Source organism: Sylvia atricapilla, chromosome 5 (genome assembly GCF_009819655.1).
Source record: "Sylvia atricapilla isolate bSylAtr1 chromosome 5, bSylAtr1.pri, whole genome shotgun sequence".
Taxonomy (NCBI): Eukaryota; Metazoa; Chordata; class Aves; order Passeriformes; family Sylviidae; genus Sylvia; species Sylvia atricapilla.
In genome coordinates this window covers 61,945,112-61,969,340 of record NC_089144.1, presented here as the reverse complement: position 1 = coordinate 61,969,340, position 24,229 = coordinate 61,945,112, and the positions used below count along the sequence as shown (strand labels likewise).

The 24,229-nt window shown below is 37.8% G+C and overlaps 1 protein-coding gene across 1 annotated transcript in view; it reads right to left on the bottom strand.

Moving 5' to 3' along the window:
• Window positions 1-5,173: 5,173 nt before the first annotated feature.
• The window catches only part of MTPN (myotrophin), a 30,749-nt gene continuing 11,693 nt past the window's right edge, over window positions 5,174-24,229 (bottom strand). Inside the window, exons 2-4 of the mRNA XM_066319724.1 lie at window positions 13,917-14,030; window positions 12,742-12,825; window positions 5,174-8,406 (exon numbers count right to left, since the gene is read on the bottom strand). Coding sequence (XP_066175821.1) covers window positions 8,320-8,406; window positions 12,742-12,825; window positions 13,917-14,030 — 285 coding nt within the window. The 3' untranslated portion in view covers window positions 5,174-8,319. The remainder of the gene's footprint in view (window positions 8,407-12,741; window positions 12,826-13,916; window positions 14,031-24,229) is intronic.

The following is a 24,229-nucleotide window of genomic DNA, read 5'->3' as shown; positions in this document are numbered from 1 at the left end:
AGCAAAACTCCAGTGCAATAAAAACAGCACTTTCCAGTCCAAATGGCTGAGGAGCAAGGGAAACCTAACATGTTCTTAAAAAAAAACAAAAACAAAACAAAAAACCCCCCTAAAAAGTAATAAAACCCAATTCACAGAGAATGTGTTTCATCTATCATTTTGAAGCAGGAAAGCAATAAAAAACATGTTCAGCATGAACTGAACACACACAAGTATTACTAAACACTTAAAATACTTCTAACAAAACCCAACATCTTTAATTAGACTATCTCACAGATGCCCAAAAACCCCTTATTCATAAATTACCAAGTGCTCAGGGAAACAGGCTGATTTGTTGAACACAACATCTGAATGCAATACACCTTTCTTTGCCTTACCTCAACATGTACTGCCCTCCAAGCCCCTAGTCTGCAGCTCAACACTTTTGTACACTTGGCTTTTAATTGTTACTGAAAAGAATTTAGTCTCCAATAGAAACTGTGAAGAAATCAGTCTGAAAAAGAAACTGGTCTATGAAAAACTACTCAGTCGCTATGGGATCCTATTTTTTACTGTTCACTTGCCTGCCTTGTTCATTGGTGCAGTATTTTAAAATCCTGCAAAGCCCAACTCAAGCTCCTCTTGTGCTCCTATGTGTCTTTTTACTCTTCTACACTGTAGATAGTCTGTTAAATCCTGATCTTTATCAAAAACATCTGTTTATGAGTCATCCTTCTATCAAAAATGCCTCATCTTTGAGGTGTGTGCTTGCCCAGGTATATTCTGAATTATGCTGTATCACAACTAAATGAACATCAGGAATCATAAGGTCAACTACAGAATAAAGAGCTGTAGGCTAGTAACATGTGATGTCTTCTTTTTCTGCCAGCAGTATGATGTATTAACCATCAGCAGTTCAGTAGAATAAATTCAGTACCTCGCAGGTTCCAGAAAACTCTCTTGCTGCAAAGGCTGAAGCAAAATAGTCATATACATTACTCCTGTCAACCTGTCACAGCACCATAGAACAACTTGGATTGGCAGGGACCTTAAAGATCTTCCAGTCCCAACCCCCTGCCAAGGGCAGGGACACCTTTCACTAGAAAATTAGGAGTGAGGCAGTCAAAAGTGCCTGAAGAACTCAACCAACAGGCAAGTTAAAGCACTTCTGCCACATCTACATTACTTCAGGGTAGCAACAAGGATGTCTGTGGCATCACTGACATTACTGTATTTTGCAACCACTTTGTCTCATAGTGGCTTTCAGGGAAAAAAAACCCCAACAAAACAAAACAAAAAACCCACCACAAAACAAAAACATCCCCCCCGCCACTGCCGCCCCCAAGAAACAAACAAGGAGAAAGTAAATCACCGTATTCCAAATCTGCAACTACTCTGATCACTCATGATATAAAAAAAGCAAGGAGATAACACATCTGATCTTTTAAAAAGAGATACCACCTACTATAAGGTGTAAAGAATATCCCTGTAGTAGAAGGGAGGTAAGATGGAGAAAACCTTTCATTTACTTAATTACTCCTCAGTCCCTCCTCTTATGACTTTAATTCTTCCTTTCCTGTTACAGAGGACAGCCTTAGATGGAGTTTTCTCTAATAACATTTACTTAAAATTCTCTGCCTACTTTCAAGGCACCCATTAAAAAGGGGAAACTGGTGCTTTTGGAAACTGCATGCAGGAGGAGCAGGCAGTGATGAGAGAATAGGAACAGGTGTCACAGGCCAGCTCTGGCACAGGGAGAACAAATGCTTTTGACAGAATGTGATCTTTCAAAACCACTCAGGGAGGTTTGGGAAGTAATTTATAGCACAGTTCATTCTCTGTACATCTCTCTCAACCTCACCTCTACCAATAAAAACAATTTCAATCTCAACCTCTGAGCTTTGTAAATTGGGAACAAGGGAATTCTTTTTTATCCCCAAAGCAACCACCTGTTAAGTAACTGCTAGTTACCTTTTTTTTAAGCTGAAAGAAAGAATGGCCAATATATATTCAGCTTTTTATAGTGAGAATGCAGCCTCAGAAGCACCATGTTATTAAGTCTGCAGGCTATGCACCCTCGTTGCTTGTAGGCTGGATCCGTTTTCTTTCAAGTTACTGTTCAATATGGCTTTATAAATATTTGAATGTTTAACTATCATCAGCAATTTCATTCATTTAAAATTTTAGGTCTTGTTCTTATGCATAAAGCCTCTGACACTAGAAATTTGTGTGTGATTCCTCCGTCTCATGGCTCTCTAGAAGTGCCCTTCTGTGCTTCTGAGAACATTAATGACAGTGACTGCAAATTGCACTACAAAATCCCATAAGGTGTATCAAGACCTGAGAGATAATCCTCCCATCAGATTACATCTTCAGTGAACAAAAGGGAAGGAAAGAAGTTAATAAGTGAAACACAGAAAAGTTTGTGCATAGTCACAAAAAAAAAAAAAAAAAAAATCTGCTGCTGCTGTATTGGTGAGTGGCATCTCACCAATATCTCAAAAGTCGTTCCACTTATCTACACCCAGATACTGGCATGAGGTGCTACACTTGCTTTCCGTAGTAATTTGTCTAAAGTAGAGATGCAAAGGAATCCTTCAGCACAAATGTTCTTATATAACATAGCACACAAATACACGCTAATTTTTTTTCCAAAATATTGTAGAAGATAAATTTCTGTTGTAAACGGTAAAACTATTGCTTTATGCAAAAGAACGACCAAAAAAAACCCTACAAAAGTAGTGCTGCAAAACAAAGCCCACCAAAATATTTATAAGTAACAAGAATAAACTTTGGGAATGACTTCTGGAATGTAAAATCAGAATTTATTTGCCATAGATCTGGTTTGGTGGCTGCACTGAGAAGCTGGCAATAACCAACCAACAAGATATTTAGTGTCAGTCAAACAGATCTGTTGGTCTTCCACTTAAAGTAATACAAGAAAAAATAAAAAAGAACAATAAAAGAAAAAAGAAAAGGTGACCATCTTGGACACAGTCACAAGATGCTGCTACTCAAAAGGCTACAAATCTTAATTAAAAGTGTATTTCAAAAGGAAAGAGGGAGCATAATTTACCTTCCATGAAGAGTTACATACTTTTCAAGACTTCCCATCTCCAAATACTTTTCAGACAAGAGTTAAAACATTAATCCAAACTATAACTTGTTTATTTTACTCTAAGACAAAAGCTTTAGTTAAACAAACTGAATGTTCTTCCAAATGAAGTGAGGAATTACTTTCATTTAGAGGAAAAATAGTAAGAAACACATAAAAAGAAATGTTTCAGAGGTGAATTATTTAATACATGAACCAAAACTGAGCTCACTGGCCAAGAAACTATTTTTGAGACTGAAATTTGGATCCTTCAAATTTATGTTCAGCTTGACACAACTGAAATAAATTTTCCTTTAATGAATTTTGATAAATAGATTGAGACATGCAGTCTGTGTGGTTTTGGCACACTGTCCTGCCTCCTGACTTGAACGGCAACGAGATGAACCTCAGTGCATGAAAGCCTCTATTCCTGACTTTGAAATATTGCAAAATGATGTTGTAAACAAGAACTGAACAAAAAGCACAAAAGGATCCTGTGCTCTGTGGCCGCCTGCAGTGCACCCAACACAGAGACTTAAGGCATGGAAGAATTCAGATGCACTCAGGTGCTCTGCAAACAACCACTTGAAGAGTGAAGACTCAGGGACTCCAGGATTTCTTGAAAGAAGGCTCTCCAAAACAGCATTAGATCACAATAGCAAGCAATGGTATTTAAATGCAACACTCAAGAGTTTAAAATAAGAAAACCCTGTTTTGACTGCTAAAGTGGGGAGAGAGGAGCCCTGATCCTAGGAAAAAAATGTTCATTCACTTCCCAAGCAGGCAAAAATTGCATGGGTTTGAAGACTCTGAAGGCACTGCATGAAACCAAGTGCTTTTCAAACACTCATCTAGGAAGTTTATGGCATAGCTTAGAGCTGAAAGCTGTTCCCAGATGTGAGATGATGAGTAAAACAAAAGTGTTTTGAGGAGAGCTCTGAGAGTACAGTTTTCTCCAAACTGAGTGAAACAATCAAGTGGTGCAATTGAAAAAATTCTTTTCTTGGGTCAACATCCCTTTGGAAGGGGCTGGGAAACCATTCTCTTTTGAAAGATCAGCCATAGATACATAGAGATAGATACATTAGAGACTCTTTACCTGCACAGATGGATTTGGTTTGCCAGTCACTGAGGAATGTAAATGAAGGAAATCTGCATTTTGAACTGAGGGTATTTCCTCCTGCAGAAAAACTGCCCATTAAAAAAAAACCTCGTGTGTCCCACCAAACACATTCACAAAACAAAGATTCAGTAATATGAACACAAGAACTGAAGCCCACCCACATCAGTTGTCACTGACCATTACACCATTAGAACTGCTTTAGCATTTACAGTGAACACACACTTGTTCTCTCCAATATTTTTTTGCTGTATGCACAACCTTGCAGTCAAAGTTCTGTAAACTTCTCAAAGTTTAGCAGAGAAAACCCAGAAAATTCAATTTATTTTGAAATGGGGTTTTTTTGATATTTATAGTTCTTCTACTTTGACACATCTTCCTGCACTTTTCTCTTTAAATGTCTATTTTAAAATAAATCATAACACTTCAGGCAATTAGATTCAAATCTCTACTGACAAGCAAAGTTATAAAAGGAAGTTCTGACAAAGTCACTGTAAAGATGCCGCAAGAATAATGAATAAGCATTTCTATACAATTTTATTTATACTTCAGCTGCGATTTCTGTTAACTGTTTTCAGTTTCTTTGATGAAGGAGAAAGCAAATTGCTTCAGTCTTCAGAGGTAATAGGAGAAGCACACCTCTCTCTATAGATTGTTTCTTAGAATTTAACATGAATAGAAGGATCTTCAACATTATGCGTTACCATTCAAGCAGGAAGAGCAGACTACAAGACCACAAAAATAACCAAAACACCTTTTAAATGGACGTAATTTAAAACCCCCCAGAACAACCACAAAGAACATTATATATTCAGTTTTCAAAGCAGCTTCCATTCCCCATTTCAGTCTTATAAGCAGCTAAACAGTTTAATCACTGTACATGTGAGCTGGAACTTAGATTAGATGCCTTCCAGGCAAATAAAAAGCTGTAGCCCAAGGTTAATAAAACACAGGAGCAGAAAGGGAAATGAAACTCCAAATTCTCATATCGCACAATTCAAGTTTATTCCATTCATTCTTGCAACACAAACTTAAAAATACAGTATCATTTAGCATTCTGATGTCTATGAACCAAGATAATGATGAACCCAACTGTGTCAAAACAGTTAACAATGGTGAAAAGAGAAAGTCAAATATCAAAATGCACAGAGCACTAGTTTTTCTCCTGTCACTGCGTAGAAAGATGATTGTTTATCCATTTACAAAATATAATTAAGACAAGTTCATTTTGAAATTTTGCATGCAACACTGCAATTGCTTGACCTAGAACACTCTATTCTTACCAGCCTCTTCTACAAATAATCAATGTTATCTTCAGTTCCATTTGACTATTGTACTCCTCATTTGCTCCCTGTAAGAAAAAGGGAGCAGAGGGTACAAAATCCAAAATATACTTAAGTTTATAACTTATTCAGCACAAATTTCAAAGGAAAAGGTTTAAGAAGAGAGTGGATTTCCAAGTATATGCAATTCCAGTCTGACAAAGTATTTAAATTCTGTTTATAGAATGAAAAATAATTTACAGTTTGGTATTTTTATCTAGTTAGGACCTACTCAAAGATAGAGGAAGCCACTCATCATTTTTTCCACAAAATAGCTAACAAGAAAGAAACAAATGAAAAAGCCCAGTCTCTAGACAATTACAAATGCATAAGCTTTTATTTTTACTCTTTTTTTTTCTTTTAAAACCTGGGCAAAATGATTAAACACCTGTTATGTAGTGCAAAAAGCAGAAAAGTATTTCTTCTTTATAAGCCAAACATTAAATGCCATCTTTTTAACTATCTCAAAAGGCAGCTTGGGTATATATTACAGCCAAATTAACACTTGACTCACTGAAGTTTGTTTGCTTCTTTTTCCCCCCAGGGTGAAGTAAGAAAAAATAAGGTGTCCCCATAATTGTAGAAAAAGGGAGGCAAAATTGCCTCAGTGAATCTCCAGAAGAATTAGTACAAAGATGATGTTTCTTTGCTCACTTAAATGAGAGTTAAAGGGAAGGGCAGGAAAGAATACAGAAGAAAAAAAAAAACCCAACAAAAATACAAAACCACTATGGCCAGACAACTTGACAGTAATCAACAGAAAAAACTTGAATAATCAAGTTCTCAACATGAAAACAGATTGCAGTTTTCTAGACTAGTATTTGAACAGCTAAGTATTTAATAGCATAATATGGAGGCAATTTGATGCCAAAGATTGTTACTTTCATAGCTGAATAAAGAGTTAAACCTATAGTCTGTGTTCACACTATTACAATGACATGACAATCCAGCACTGATCAGAGATAAGATTAAAGAGTCCTCTTATAAATAGTTACTAAAAGCACTGTTCACCAAATAATCTTGTTCTTTTATAAGCAGTTTACCAAGTGAGTTATCACTGATTTCCAACCCTTCTGTTTTTCCTTGCCATCCATCTCTAAGAAATAGAATAATTGCACTGTACATTTTATAGCCAGAGTTGATTGTTTTCTCCATTGCTTTTCTTATGGTATCAGTAGATGCAAATCAGTTTCCTGCTCTCATTTTACAGTCTAAATGCAATGCTTTTCATAGCCAAGACATTCAATCCTAATATGCAACATTCTTCAAGTAAAACTAAGTCTCCATTAAATACAAGTGGTAGTCACCAGTCTACTTCTATATATCCTCTCAATTTCAACAGTGATATCAAAATAATATCAGCTACTTTTGTTTAAGAATTCAGCAAGAGAAGTTATATACATCTGGTTTTCCTGTACTCTGTGATCAAGAAGTTTGAAATCTGTATTCCAAAAGAGAGGAAGATGTACAGTTTGTGGTAGAGAACCTGTCACTCAGTTTTAGATGAACCAGGAGTCTAATGAAAATTTTCAGGATGAAAGCCAGAAGCTCAGACATTCCTGAGGACCACAGGATGTGATGGGAGTGCTTGTAACATCATTAAATATCTTCTCATGAACAATCAAGACTGTCACACTTACTGGTATAGTAAATCTTATCTAAAAGTCAATGGTTAATGGGGTATGGTCACACTGGGAACTTCCAGAACAAGCCTCATGCCTTAATGGAATTTAAGAAGTTCATCCATTCGTCAAAGAAACACTGATTTGAAGATACACACAATAAAAAAATTCTGTAGTAGTTAGAGCAAGTTAAGACTTCTGCTTGTACATCTTCCTGCTTCTACATCTGAACTTAGAAAGGTTCCATGTTTACCAGAAAAATTTAGCAACAATATTCACCTGATATGAATGTCTGAATAACTACTGTTCTTTTGCCACATTTGCCTTGATTATCCTTGTGTACCAAACAGCCTGGAGCTTCCACATGTATCTGGGAATTTTATGCTGATGTGGTGAGTAAAGAAATTTCATCTTACATTCCTTTTGGAAAAAAAAAACTACAGTGAAATTCTGACCTCTCTCAAAAGCAGTTATTTGAAGTGTCTGTCCTGGACTAGAACAAATATGGGATACAAAGACTTTAAATTCAAGCATCCAAAAGTACCTTGGCAGATATTATGGAGTGTAACACCACCATGCCTCAACTGGTCTTTCTTCGTTTGCTCAAGAGTCAGAAAACATTAGTGTGACATCCAATTAGTCAATATAAAGAACAGCTCCAATAACTAGTATCAAAAGTCCTCAAAACTGCAACAGAAGCTTTAGGCAGAAGAAGAATAAAGCTACCCACTGAGAGAGAAGAGAGAAGAGCAACCCAGCCCTCTACATTACTACACTTCAGATTATGGCAGACACTATAAGAGCTTGGGACTATTGTCTCCTTCACAATTAGTTCCAGGTACACAGTACTTAGTACTTCCATCTATCTAAAAAATCTTAGAACTAATCTAGGAGGCTTACAAGCCAAAAATTTAGCATGGTCTGTCTTCCTTCTTCTATTTTCACTAGAAATGGGAAGAGATTGTGCACTGGAAAGAAATCAATCCTACGGGACACTGTTCATAGTAGTTTTCAACCCTCTCTAACCAGATTATCTTCAATACAAGCCCCTAACTAGTCTGACTCATAAAGAATTTCCCTCCCCCCAAAGTATTTAGCTGAAGAAGCTGGAAGATGCAAAGAGTGACAGACAGGCAGCAGTGTGAGGCCACAGGAGAGACATTTAAGATATCAGTCCATCCGTCACTGAAGAAGAGTCTTGATTGCCTGGTTGTCAGTGGCTTCAAAGGCAGTTAGTCCATCTGGGCCTTTCACAGTCTTATCAGCACCCTGGAAAGACAATGAGAAGGACTGTCAATTCATAAAGCCAGGCTTCATCAGTACAAAGTATGTCAAAAGTTACATACCTTGCATAATTATACTGATTATGTACAGCTTTTTATTGCAGTGCCTTGTTTTCATTCAGAAACCAAGATTTATGTACAGAACTTTTCCGCATGCAGCTGATCTGAGTTTCCAACTTGGTCATTTAGAAATAAGCAAAGAAGCCGCATAATTTTTGTTACACAGCAACTTGCAAGTCCAACAAGTTCTCAGTTAATCTTAGGAACAGATGAATTTTTTGTTTCTAGCAACTACTACACTTACAAAAGCAAAAATTCAGTGTTAAACACTTCTACAAAATGTGTGGTGCAAGAAGCTCTCACTAAATTAGACAGGTAATACCTGGAAGAGCCGATTTACTAACAAATCATAATATATTCCTTCTGTATCATAAAATGGCCACACTCATCAAGGATTGTACTTCTCTGCCATTCTGGAAAAAAAAGTTCCTATTGATACAGCAGAAAAACACGACCACAAAATCATTTCTAGTCCAAAACTGCTCAGGTTTGTTTTGAAAGAGTTACGTGTACACCTAAAAGGCAACAAAACATAACAGGGAGGCAACAGGAAGATGAAGGACAATGCGCCAACTGGATAAATTGGAGGATAATGCACTGCGCCAACTGGATAAATCAAAGAATTAGAATAAACTGCTGCAAGTAAGCACAAGCATGGTGCCAGATTTATGGGAGGAGAACAAAAGAAGGGAAACAGAGTGATTAACTAGTCATGTTTGCTTTGAGAACTGTGTAATCATATTCATGAAAGAGAAAACAAGACTACACTGTAAATGGGGTAGCTAAATAAGGGGACAAAAGTCATTAGAGATCACAGGACTGATTTCAGAACAACTCTGCAAGACGATATGCAAATCTCGCTTGAAAATACGTGTTTGCTCTATCAAATGACAGGAAAAAACACTTAGGGTACAAACACATTTTGTCAAAAGCGTGTACAGCAGAGGGCTGTCTTCAGTTTATGCATAAGCTCTCCACAGAGTAGGTACAAATCCCTTCTCAATTACAAGGAAGATTGTTAGCTACTATTAAGGACACTGAATAGTTTAAGAACATAATGGACCTAGAATTTCCATAGCACATCTTTACTGATTAAACACACAAAGCCTCACTGAACTTCCATACATAATACCATGCCTGCTCCTGTGGCAGCTCTCTCTTCCCTCAACTTTTTTAACAGTCTAATAAACTGGATCTGATACCACTGTGTTGTGCTACCAATACTACTTTTCACAGTGTAGGATATTTCCCTGTCTGAAACTTGTACACTCTTTACCGGCACGTACTCAACCTGTCATCTGAAAAATATGGTTCTGCAGTGGTTTTTAAGGCAGCACTGCCAGTCTTGTGGTCCACTGGCCAAACTGATCCTCTTGGAGCTGTTCATCTTCCTTGTAGCCCCTAGAGGCTCTCAGTGCAAGAGATGCATTGAGCTGACTCCGGCGACAGGAGCAATTGCAGTATTTCCAACCACTGCGTACCTAAACAGTACGAGGATGCTGCAGTTCTTTGGGATATGAACATGAGCTGAATTAGCCTGTTCCCAACAAGTGACAATTTGGTTACTGCAAACGCACACTTGGGCTGAAACCATGGGAACACTGCGTGTAAAACAATTATTTTTCTCCTAAAAAAAAACCCCAGAGAGATTTAGCAGGTATTCAACACTTATAATCTTAGTTGTCCAGGGAAAAGAAAGGCAACTAAGAGTACAAATATCTTCTTTTGCTGGTGTTGATTATTTCTACTGCTTAAGAGAGCACTCAGATTAGAATCTGTGTGGAAATCAAGAAGGCTTCAAAGCTGTTCCTTGATGTTAAGCTCAGAAAATCTTGAAGAAAAATGGAACTACGCAGTAACTGACCTGACAGAATTTAAAGAACTTTAATTAATAAAATTCTCCACCAATATACCAGCATTTAGGGTACCCAAGGTAGCAGCCAACTGAAGTAACTCTGCAGTATAAAGAGAGGTTTTAATTTTAACATAGGACTGCTCTCCCCGCTCAGAAAAATACTTCAGAAAAGTTATTGACATGCAAGACCTGAGTTTCTGGAGCAGCTTTATTGAACGTAGGATAACAGGGTCACAACTAACTAAGGAGGACACCATTTATTAAACTCAGTACTAATAAATTTAGAAAATGGTCCATTAGCTAGACAGAAAAATTCCTGCCAACATTCAATAAAAAGAGAAGGAAACAATAAAGGTCAGGTCAAGAGGACTTTAATTTGCAGAAGTACAAAACTGCCTGGAAGCAACTTTAATAAAAAAAACTCATAAAAGTACAATGATTCCATTGTATTCTCTACTTCCCCAAAGTAAAAAGTTACTAATATTTGTGTTATGTTCTACTCTGAAAATACACATACACAAATAAATATAAACCCTCTCTCCTTGGCAGAGTAATCACAAACAATGTTTGCCCACTTAAGCCACCAGGCAAAGCACAAATGTTAAACAAGCTCTGAGAGACACACAAGAGCTACTTGGCTCCAGCTGAAGTTCTGGAAAAAACCCAAAGCAACAAACACAGAACCCATGATGGGAACTGAGCTCCCACCAAACACTGAAACCAGAACTGGGGGCACTTAACGAAGCTGGGAGAAGATTGGTTTACACAGCAAGCAGCAAACTGCTAGAAAGGGTTGCTAGATGACACGACAGAGGCAGATGTCTTCTTGTTCAAAAAGTACATGGATGAATTCATGGACAACAGATCTGCCAACACTTCTGAACAGGGGCCAGATGAGTGCACCTCTGAAATCCCCAGTACAGCAGCCACGGATGAGGAGTGAGCAGACATGGTCATACTCACAGCTCTCCCTTTTGCCACTGCCAGAGAAGAAAAAAGGTGCTAAACTACCCAACTTAACAGGGCATTTCATTTAACACAAAAGCACAACTATTTTGGAAGTTGAACAAATGGATGAAGTTTGTTGCATCCTATGCAACAACTCATCCTCCATTTGAAGCTTCCAAACTGTTAATTGTCCATTTTAACATATTGGTCTCTCTGACACTTAAAAACCCATGATTTTTACATTACAAATCAAACATCAGATTATTAAAGAAAAACATGGATCAATGTTTGAAATATTTATTGAAATCCTCCTCCCTCTCAACAGCTTGAGAGTCTCACATACGAGGTTTACAAACATCCCCACAGTCCATCCACCATAGAAAGCAATGGAAAATGTTGGCTTAGTAACTGGGAAGAACATTAAACAATCAGGAATTTTTAGATTTTTCAGTAAGGGTTGATTTCCAGGTATCTGCTACTGAAGATCATATGACTATGGTACAAAAAACAAGGGTCACAGAATAACTGTGTTAAGAGACAGAACAACCTCTACATAAAAGCCTTGCCTCAAACAGACAGAGCTGATAAAATCAACTTCCAGTTCATAAATATTTCATCAGCTAGCCTATGTAAATAGAAGCAATCAACATTTAACTCTGCATGAAGAAATCTGAAAGTAATTTATTATTTGAGCAACTTATCTAGGATGGAAGCCCCCCCCAAAACAGAAATAAATCAACATGGGATAAAGGATACTTCATTTCTTTGATGATCCTAAATGAATGATCAATCCTCAGAATAAATTTAAGCAAGTTGGATCCACCATTTGAATCCTAAATCAACAGTCACTGCATTTGTTTACAAAAAAGCATAAGTAATATCAGTAATAAGTAAGATCAAAGAAGTGATCTTAAGTGAAATTCAAGCAGCATTAAGGTAGTTAAGGAAAACTTTACCCTGGAAGTGGCATATGAAAGTAATACATGGCAAGAAATCTTTTGGCCAAATGACGTAAGTGTAATCAAGAAGGAGCACATATGAATGGAGATAAAAGATTGCTTGAATTAACTACTGAGTTTGGAAAATTGATCACCTTTGTAATATAAATCAAAGTACAGAGACAGATTAAGCTTATTCTCCTCCAGGACAAAATTTACAAGCTGTAGGACAGAGAAAGCTTGGCTTCCTACTTTTATTTATTTTTATTTCTGCTCTCTAGCTGGAGCCCACAATACTCTTATGGTCACTGTTACTTCTGCTACACCACAGAAGTCCTGCACCTTTGTCCTTCAGCTATCTCTCACCATGATCAGAGTACCCTCTCTGTTTCAGCAACACAAATGGCATTTGTTTGATGTTCTGAGCATATCATCTGGACCATCATAATCTTATTGAAAAGAAAAACCACAGTAATATGCTTTGCTAATGGATAACTTGTTCAAAACATTTGTATCTCACCTTTGACAGAAGCAATTTCACACAGGAAACGTGGCCCTCATAGACTGCTGATAGCAGTGGTGTGATATTGTGTTTGTCTGGAGCCTGTAAATTGAGATATAATTACTTCAAGGACAATTTCACACGGCATTATAAGGTTTCACAGAACTTCTTAATTTTAATCAATGATAGAGGAAGCAAAAAATTTAAGAATAGTAGCCAGAAATGCATTCCACTGGATTTTTTTCTCTATTTCTTTTTTAAAAAGAAAACTTATAATTTAAAAGAGACATAATAGCAAGATAATTTTTCCACAAGACCTCTGGGTATCCCAAAGCTTGTCCATAATTTTAGGTCAATGATGAAAATCGTGCCGTTTCAGCTGACAAATTTTGCCCAATTTAAAAACACTACTCCTAATTCTGCCATTTCACAGCCAGCATCACTTCAGAAAACAATTCTGTCTGAAACACTGCTTTGGCTGCCTTCTCTCTAAACCACAGTCCTGGAAAGAATAAGAAATGGAGCAACTGAAATGCTATTTTTAACTCTTCCTCAGCTAGGAATACTCCCAAGGAAGAGATAATTTTTCCAGACACCCAGGAGAAAAAGCCAGGCATATTTGTTATGAAGTAAAGCTAAGACGTCTTACATGTTAACTTTTGGTCAAGCATTCTAAGGCATAACATTTGGGGTGTATGGTTAAAGTATTTAGGAACTTAACTTCCAGACAGCTGATATAGCTTAGTCAAGTCTTCTCAAAACAAGAAGCCATGCATGTCAAGCAACAGCAAAACGACTTAAACAAAAAAAAGAACGTTTCCAAAGAAGAAAAAAAGCACACTAATTTAAACAGCTGATCCTGCCCCAGCTCAGGATGCCTTCTGAAACCCCTTCCAACAAATGCAAATATGCATTGCAAGCCTTTTTCTGATATGATTGTTGGAATAATTTTTCTAATTGGGGTCAAATAAATTTTAACTTTTTATAGCTATAAATTGTCTAGTGTGTCCAAAGAGAATTAAAACATTTAATAAACATAACTGTAAGCTTCTAAGCTCTAGAGTCTCACCTCTCAAATATTTTTAAATGTATCAAATTGGTTTGATTTCTATCTTTCAGCTACCATTTAGGCACTTACACCAATCCCTCCACTGTCTGTGGGAAGACTTGAAGACCTGTTTGCAAATACATACATTAATGTCAGCTCCTTTCAAGAGCAGAAATTCCAGAATCTCGAGCTGTCCACAGTCTGCTGCATAGTGAAGAGGCTTCCTCCCACCTTCAAGTGTCCGGTTGACATCTTCACCCTTCAATACAAACATAACCTAATCAGCAAAATTTAAGAGCTAACACATGAGGAAGAGCCTGAAAGAAATCCAACATTTTCAAACATTCTGAAGAATGTTCCACCCAAATATTTCAGTCACTGCCCAAGAAAGAAAAGAAAATTAAGTCGTTCAATTTCTATTCCCTCACATTTGCATTTTATGACTTTAAGACAACCTCGATCCCTTGCACTGTGCTGTGTCTCAGGTGTAACCAGTACCAAGTGCAAAAGGTAACTCAGAATTTAAAAAAAAGCCAAACCAATAAAAATAATCATTAGAGCTGGTACAAAATGCCCCCCTTGGCTCATTTTGCTTCTCTTGCCCCACAGCTAGGATCATAATTACCTAGCTAAGCTCCTTTATCTGCTTCTCTGAATGCTGAAGTTTTGCATAATGACAAACCAGCTACATAGAAGTAAGTCAGCATCATAACTACCAGCAGTAAGTCCAGGCCATCCATAATTTACAACCCAATTATGAAACTGTCCACCCTGTTTTCTAAATAGCACCTGCCAATTCTACATGATATAAACAAGTCTGAAGAGTCAGCCAAATCAGGCCACAGGAAGTTGTACTCTAATGCCTCTAGTACGAGTGGATTGAGACCTCCCTTAAGGCGTAAACAAAATTTAATTTACTGAGTACCTAATCAGCTTTGTTTCCTCACCTTGGGTTGTGCAACTAAGGATAAACTGATTTACTGCCCTTCATTAGTGACAAGAAGTTACTGGAAACCAACTAGAGACAAGCTCTGTGGTAAGTGGCTTCTTGTTCTTGTGCGCAAGGAATCGTAGTATTACAGGAAGTGGCTAATTTTAGCATCATACCCCAAGCCCTGAATTTCCACAGAAAAAGAAACAGAAGAATATTAGCTGCAGCACCAATGCACACTTTTCTAAAGAGCCCCTGCATTTCCCTCACTCCTGTCCCAAATTTCCAGAAAGTGCACAGAATAGTAGGATTGACATACATCTTCCAGACATTACCTCCCTCCTAAGGAAGAGAAGATTGCCAGAAGGAAATCTTAGTCTGCTTTTGATGTTCTATACAGAGTTTTACACTACTAGTCAAATAACAAGATGACCTCATTACTCTCCTCAATAGGATATTCAATTATTCATCACATACCCTTGTAGCAGATAGTATTGTGATGTAGCTTCTCATCGGCCGAATTTCATTGACAATTAAGTTCCAATTTAAAAAAAATCACTTAGATCAAAGTATGCTAATAGTACATAAATAGTCTGGGAAAGCATATAAAGAAGCAGCATATACTTATGTTGAACATTAAACTATACCCATACTTTTATTTGCACATGGAGTTCTTCCCAGCAATTTTAAAACTACTGGCATTTACATAACACATCATGTTTGCTGATACATTAGGGATTGAATGAATAAGTCTGAGAAGTCAACCACATGAAAGCCACATAATAACCAACTCAGAACAGTCTCCAACAACCCTTGTGAAGTCTGACACATGCCAAGATGTGGTAAGTAAAGGAGCATGACAGAAGAGCAGGCAAGCTAAGTCCTGGGACAGCACAGTCAAGCCATGAAGTCCACAGTCCAAAGGAAAGTTAAGAGTCATCACTTCTCGAGATTAGGACAGTCCAGCAAAGCTCTCACTTCCTTAAGCTTATAAATATTATTTGGCTCACTGGCTTGTACTATAGTAATTTTCCTTTGTTTTTAAAGAATGAAACAAAGGTTTTCTGTTCTCTCCTAAGCTGGCTGTGGAATAAATTCCTGCTGGACCTTTCAGAGGGAAAAAAATCCCACACAAACTCTTGGTTTTTTCAAGATCCCTGTAAAGATGATGAAAACTTATTTAGAGGGGAAGACCTAGCAAAAGGTATGGAAATGAAGACATCCAAAACACACATTACATGGTATTGAATACTGAGAACTGAGAAGATATAACATTAACATTCAAAGGTAAACATCAGAACATTTTAGTCTGAATTAAAAGAACAAAGGCACCATGTAAGTTACAAAAACTAAAAGAAAAAAAAAAAACAAAACAAACCCCCCCTCCTAAGTACTCCTATATTCTGCAATAAACCAAGTCAAACATCCAGTTGTTTCATATATGTGAAAAGTAACTGTAAAACAGACCACTGAATTTTAAAAAGCTTTACCTGGCCTTTCCTATTGCCAGTCCAAGAAATATAGAAATAAGAAGAAAAGACAAACCCATGTATTTAATATACAGGGATCAAACTCTGGCAAAATCACTTGTTTGAAATGCAGTCACTAACACATATACATTAAACTTGCAGGACTCTTCACAGATAATTTCTCTCTGGGCTTTAGATCTCCTATTTATATTGCCCGGGGCATCTCTCCATAGGACAAGCAGTGGTTTCCAAAGTGAGGTGTGAAAACCCAGAGAGAGGTGTGCAAGACAATCCACCAGAGTGTGAAAACAAAAAAAATATATACTGCACTACTAATAAGATACAAAAATAGCGCTTATTTCATCTTTAATTCAGCTTTGATTTCCATTTTTGGGGTGTATTTCATAATGTGCATGTTACACAGTACAGGAGTACGTACTGAAGTTGCCTTAAATATCAAGCCCCAGTACCCCTGCTCAGGGCCAGGCTGGATAAGGCTTTGAGCAGCCTGGTCTAGTGGAAGGCACCCCTGCCCATGCAGGGGGGTTGGAACTAAATCTTTACACATAAGATAAAGACTTGAGCCCCTGCCTCATAAACAGGACAGCTCTGGTGAAGGTGTGGCTAATTATGCCAACACAGTGAGATAAAGTGGTGTCTCAAGCCCTGTCACAGGTTGGTGCAGGAAACAACACACAAGTAAATAGTGAAAGAAAAGCATTATCTCTGCATAAAGTTTTCCAAATTTATTGTGGTTTTGAATAACACTGGCTGAACGTGCCATATTATGAACTTGGGTATCAGCAATCTTACGAGGTGCCGATTCTCAACACAGAACTCTGAGACAGCAAAGTAACCAATATATTGGTGGGCTGAAACTAAGCTGCTGAAGGTTTGCACTAAAAATCACCATCCCCTGCAGAGGCACATGGTCAGAATCCACATAAATTGAAAAAAATGAGAATAATTTTTCCTTTACAATCACAAGAGCAAAAACTTCTGTGCACTAGACCAAAAGTGACAGAACAATTCTTCAAGGAAGTTTTATGGGACTTCTGCCATCTTCCAGAGTCTAACAGAGCAGCAAGGAGGTTAATCCGTGTATTTGGAGGAGATACAATTAAACCAGGATCAAGGAATTGTACCACTCTCAAAATAAAATGTAGTTTCAGTCAAAGGTCACTTTCTCCTGAAACATTATTTATTTTCACTTTCTAGAGTAGACCCACAAATTCACTAACAGTGGCTCACATATTTGTGCACAGCTTCAGAAAGTAATTTGCCCATGCAAAAGAAAAGGCACGATCACCTCTTTAATGATCCTCCAGAATACACTGAGTTTACTCAGCAGCCATTTAAGGCTAAGTCTGGCATAAACCACATGAGTAACATTTTTCATTTCAGATCAAAGACCCAGGACACCAGCTATGCAATAATATCAAAAACTCGTTCAACCCATAAAACATCAGAAACAGCAGCTCCCAGGTATCTGCTTTAATCCTCTCTATTAAAATCTGATTATGGGTAAAGAAAAGCCTCTGTGAATCTCCAATTACTAAACAAGATGACATAAAAGAAGACTTTTAGACCCTATTTCAAAAAGTGACATAAAATGGCTAACAGAAGAACATTTGATTAGAAGGACTTTAGGTATCAGTGTTGAAACGTGGCTATCAACTTTTTGCTGAAGGACAGGAAAAGAAAAACTGGAAACTCACTTCCAAATACTTTTAAGAACTTTGCCTTTTAAGTAGCTATGAGTAGGATTCATCATAGCATCCTATGAATGCAACTATCACCCACTTTGTGTAATGGAACAATTTAATCCATAAAAAGATTTGTTCTAACCAATTTCTTAAGTGAATACTGTCAAAAGTAGTTACTCTTGAACTTAATTCACTCATTACCCTCTCTCTCACACATTTTCTTTGCTTTACCTTCTCTTACACATGTATATACATACACAAAATCCCTCATTATATCTCATGTCCTTTACCAGTTTAGCTCTAGTCAAGGCTTTGGCTTTTTTAGTTCCATCCCTGCACATCCTGGGAAAGCGCCTATGTTCTTCTTGGGTATTCATCCCCAATTTCAATTTTTATGCTCTCCCCCTTTCTTCCTGAGCTTAGAGAGGAGATCCTAACAGCCAAGCTGCCCTCTTGCACACCTGATGGATACTCCAGAGTAATCTGGAAGGATGTGCACCTTAACAGCTGCCCTGAATAAGTTGTGCCAAATTTAATTCCTTTTTTCTGTTGCAGCCCTTGTTAAAAGAATGAACCAAAGTTTGCTTACTTTGTCCCTAATGCACATTATGACATCAGCTCCATGTGGAGCTGAAAATGCTGGATGAACATGTTTAGTCATAAAGTACAAGTTCTAAAGCTCATTATTTTCCATGGAGATTATTTAACCACACCAAGCTGACTCCATTCTTTAACAGTCCCTGCCTTTCAGAGTTTATTACACAAGTCTGCCTTGGTCTCCCTTTGTGTGCCAACTCCCTCTTTTCCCAGCTCCTGCCAGTTTCAGAAGCATCAACACTTTCAGCCAAATGCGCTGAACTCAAGTTTAACCTCATCTAGTGGCATTCTAGCATCCCTACAGCACACTCCAGGTGCTTCAAGCACAGGCTTATTTCGCAGTGGCACAGGAACTAAAACCAAACCTGAGCTCACTGTGGTTTGTCAGAAGTGTTTGCTCTAGAATATTACTGCCAGGCTACAGATGTCACAGCTCACCCTTCACTTTTGCACCAACTCTTCTCCTCTGTGGCAACAATAGCTTTGCTACTTCCAGCCCAAGTTTGATTCTTCCCACCCCCACACCAGAATTAGTGGCTGAATGATGGATTCAATGAGGCAACCAATCAGTGTGAGAATTTATTTGATCATTCCCTTCATCTCTTCTCTGACTTGGCACCTGAACACACCAGCAATTAGTAGCTGGGATTTACACTGCAGTTCTACCACAGGAATAGAACTGTGGCCTCATTAAATCCTATTGCATAGGTTAACTGTATTAGTAGAGCAGTGCCTGTAATACTTGTGGCATTAAAATGCTCTTTCAGATTTAGAAACAACTCCATATACCCATCTGTACTTACCCTGTCATGCAAAAATAACTGCAACTCCCCTTTTCATGCATTCCTTTCGTTTCAGTTTTAATGAAGGAAATCAGATTCCACACAGTCAGACGCCCTTGGAGTGAGGGAAGCATCTTGCAGGAGCTACTGTCTTCATTATTTTAGGAAAAAAAATAATTCACTGTACAGTCTGTTGCACTACTTCCATCTCTTTACATACAAGGGACGGCCACCCTTACAGTGTATTAGGTAACTTTGACACTGTAAATACAGCAAAAACTTAATCACTGCTGTCTCAGTGGAAAAGAGGAAAAGTAAGAAAATCCTCTTTCTATAAAGAAAAGTTTAAGTTCTATGGATGAGATATTTTGACTATTTTGATGCATATTGAAAATACTACTTCTAAAAACGTCATATTTACTCTTTTCCCCACAAGCTTTATTTATGCTGGTTGCATTACTTATTTTTTAAGATTCAGAGAGATTAAGTGAGATGGCAGAAGTAAACTGTAATTTATGATGTTGGATACAATCTCAAGACATGTTTTACTATAACAGAAATTATACTGGTATCCACTTTCCCTCCAATGTAACTAAGTTTCACTTAAAAACTAAAATTAAGAGCCTGAAATGTTAAGTTCTATGTTTTGAAGCGGAACATATATTAACTGAGCTTTGAAATCAAAGAATAATATATTTTTTAGATTTCTGAAGGAAAAGCAAGCTTGGATAAATCACACCTGCAGAAAAAATTATTAGCCATATACTCAAACGCTTTAGAAAACAATCTTGCACTTCCACAGTGGGTATGGGGAGGGCATGGACGAACTGATTATGTCTTAATCTTCCCCAAACACTCTATTTCATTTTCTCAGTTTGAGTCCACTCACACCCCTTCAATCATTCTCCACTATAACTTTCCCTGGATTCATTCATCACCAGAACGACTTTAAAAAAGCCACAACCCCCACTCCCCCACCTCTCAAAAATCCACAAACACCAGGTAGGTACTCTGAGGACGAAAATACATTAAGTTATTTTTGCCATTCTCCTTAAATTCTCAAAATGGTTGTATTTTAAGTATTTAAGCCCAAGGACTTTACTGCTTAACCTGTGTTTGTTTCAGTTGTATGTTATAGAGTTTTCAAGTGTTTACTGCTGCCACATGTCAGCTCTGGGGCTCATCTAACCAAGTTATCTCCCTAGCACTGAAGATGTAAACAACTTGACTGAGAATCCCTAAAAGCAGTGCAGCAGAAACAACTGAGAACACCACCCATTTTCTACACACAAGGTCAATCATTCTAGAATTTATAACTGTGAGCTCAAAAATACTGTGAGCCAAGCACAAACTTCAGTCCTTACTCAAACAAGACAATGTTTTTTATATAGCTAATCCATGGGTCATAAACACTCGTGGTAATGAGGGAAAACTCAAACATCACACTTCCTGAAATCTGACTAATAATCTAAAAATATAAGGAGAGTTTAATTCTACAAGCTTGTCAGTCTAGTGACTCATGCCATTATAGACTATTTAAGGCTGAAAGGGAACTCTGGAGGTTATGCAGTCTAACATTTACTCAAAGTAGGTCCAGTCAGATCATACTTCTCAGATGTGTCCCATAGACCTCCAAGGACTGAGGATTACAAAAGCTCTCCAGGCATAAGGCCTTCCCAGGGCCTGATCATCCTCAGATGGAAGTATTTTTCGCTATACCTAATCAGAATTTCTTCCATTTCAACTGGAACTGTTCTCTCCTACACTTTCACTGTGCACAAGTAAGCAAACTTCTCTATATCCTGCCCTTTGTACAGAAAGATAATTATAAAATCTTCCCTTTATCTTTCTAAAAGGAAATCCCCCAAAAAACTAACAACAAAACCCCAAAAAACAAGCTACCACAATTCTAACAGCTTGTACATCCTTCACCTACTGATAAAACAGAAGAAATAAAGCTTTATAATTTTTTCAATAAGTCCTTTGCTCCATAAAGCAGTTTGTACAGATCTTCCTATGCCTTCCAGATTCCTAACTAAGGTCAACTGAACCTCAGCTGTCATACATCCTCCACCTCTGCACTTTTGTACAATGTTTCTACATTCCTTCCAGTGGATCATTTTACTTTCCCCTTCTCAGTAACTCTGAGTATTTGCTTTAGTTTCCTCAAAATACGTGACCTGGGATGCAAGCTGCAGCATTGAAAAACACTCAGCTTTTCTCCTGCTCTCAAGTAAGAAAGTTCTAAGTTCTAAAGAAAGGCTGATCCTGAAGGATCTTGAGCTTCTTCACTTTAGAAAGGCTGCAGTAGCATCTTACTTGTACTCGAACAGCACAAGAACAGCCAAGCACAGATAAAATCTGGGCAGAGAACAGCTCGAGAGCTGCCCTGGGGAGAAGGACTTGGGGGTGCTGGTGGATGAGAAGCTTTGACATGTCTCAGCCAAGGGTGCTTGCAGCCCTGAGAGCCAAATGTACCATGGACTGGACCCAAAGCCACGGGGCCAGCAGGTCAATTCTAGCCCTCTTCACTTACCTGGTGTGCTGTGTTCAGCTCTGGGAAGCATTTAGACAAGATACGTGCATGAGAGGGTGGTGAGACACCAGAACAGACTGCCCAGAAAGGCTGTGGATGCCCCATCCCTGGAAGTTTTCAGGGCCAGGGAGGATGGATGGAGCTCTGGGCAACCTGGTCTAGTGGAAGGTGTCTGTGTCTATGGCAGTGAGGTTGGAGCTAGATGATGTTTTAAGTTCTTTCCAACTCAAATCATTCTATGATTCTATGAAATAACACAAAAAAGGGCAATCTAATCTTTCATCATAGAAACAGAACTTCATGAATTTTCTTCCTCCGAATTCTTCCACAAATCAGTTGTTTAAGCACACAACTGGAACCCCAAACACTCTGTTTTTCAATTAACCATGAAGACTTGAGAAGAAATAAAATTGAATATTTTGAGTTTGGACACAAAAAGCCAACACAGTAGGCTGAGTTTTACCAATGAAAACCCAACTGCTACTACCTCAGTTTTCTTACTATTGGAATTTTATCACTATTGAAACAATCCTTGGGTTTATGTGCAGAAGTACTAGATTTCCCATATGACCCGAACAAGAGTGCTTTCCTGCTCCCCAGTCTGCCTCTGGAGTGGTTCTGTATGGATCCCATTACATAAACCTTGTTCTCACTGATTCACACACTGCCAACCGAAACTGCAAACTGGAATGAAAGACACCTACAAACCCAAGAGATGCATTTTTATAAAATATGTTGAAGAAATCTGACAGCATTGTAGAATACCAGGTCTTAACAACACAGCTTGCTACACAAAGATAGTCACCTCGTCTGCCCTTCAGGTCTTCACTTCAGTGATGCCACAACATTCCATCCAGTTGTTTGAGTAGTGCTGTAGTTCAGCTTTTGCCCCCACCCCACAGAACAGTCTCAGAGTCTAAAAAGCAACATTGACTTTGATGAAGTAGTTTTCATTCTTGTCAGGACAAACTGATTTAGCCAACCAAAATCCATGCCAGCACTTTCACAGGTGCCTGGAGATTACCAATAGGAAAAGACATTAGGTATGAACTACCAAACTGATTTTACGGTGTTTCTAAAAAAAAAAAAATATTTATTGTTTACAAGTGTAAAATTAATACTAAACACCTTTGACTAAGAGAGAAAATAAACTGAATTATTTTTACAAGCTGGTTATAAAATTTCCTTTTAGTAATTTGGTACGGTAACTGCAATGTGCACCAGTCTGAAGCAGTTTTTGCTGGGTAAAGAGGTTAAATATTTGGACCTATGACAGGAACTGACACAGCTTTACATTGATACAGCAGACAGACCCTCACATTATCTGCCTTAATACAAATCTGAAGGTAACTGAACTACCAGTCCAGTACTTTAGATAATGAAATAATTTATGTAAGCTTTTGTGTATTTCATCATAACACTATTTTAATGTGCTGTTTTCACATTCCCATCTGTTTTAACTAAGAGCAAGAACAATTTAAATGACCAGCTCAAAACAACAGACCATTTAAATTTCTGCACTTTTTTTTCCTATAAATGGAAAAAGCTCTGGACATATGATGTCTCAGGGATTGCCAGCCTAAAAACTGGGCAGAGCAGATGGAAAAGATAAATTTCACATTTCCACTCAACCTGTTTTATTGAAAAAGCTACTGCAGCAATGCAGGAGGCCTAAGAAGAAACAATGGTATTTTATAATTTCTGCTCAGCAAGTCTATTGAGTCTCAAGTTTTCTTGTTTCTATCTTCTAATTCACAAGAAAAATAATGTTTTACTAATAATCACTAATATTGAAAACAAGAGCAAGAGTGGAACCTGGTGAAATAAGTAATAACTCAAAGTCTTCGTCAAGCCCAAAGAGCAGAAAGGGAAGTAAAAAGATTAATGATGTAAGCTGTGAATTGTTTATGATTTCAAAGCTGATTTCTTCAGTTAAAAACTTGCAATAAGATCCTGCCAGAGCTGGGGAAATCAACTCATTGTAACTCCAAGTAGGCAGTTTCCGGTGGCAACTGCAAAAACTTTGGGCCAGATCAAAATTTTTTACGTGAATCCCCTATATTTTCAAAAATTACTTACTTTCAGTCACCCAAAGAAATCAGTGTAACCTGGCCTCATTGAGCCTGCACAGAGACCACTGCTGTTACTGCCCAGTGGTTCAGCATATTCCCATCATTCCAGGAGTTTTCCAGCTGCAGTCTGAGTGGACTACAGTTGTCTGCAGACGACTGAACTGAAGCAAATGACCTAGATTTATCATGTGGGATAACCACTTTCCACTTGGTCAAGTTCAGAAAACCTAGCAGTTTGCTAGTTTTTGTTTAATAGCTAAGGGTGACTGCATTAGCTAAGCCTTCCCACTGATTATTTCTGTATTTACTCTCAGAGATATTAAATAACATCTTTTCAACTCTTCTGGGTGTTTTATTCCTTGTCC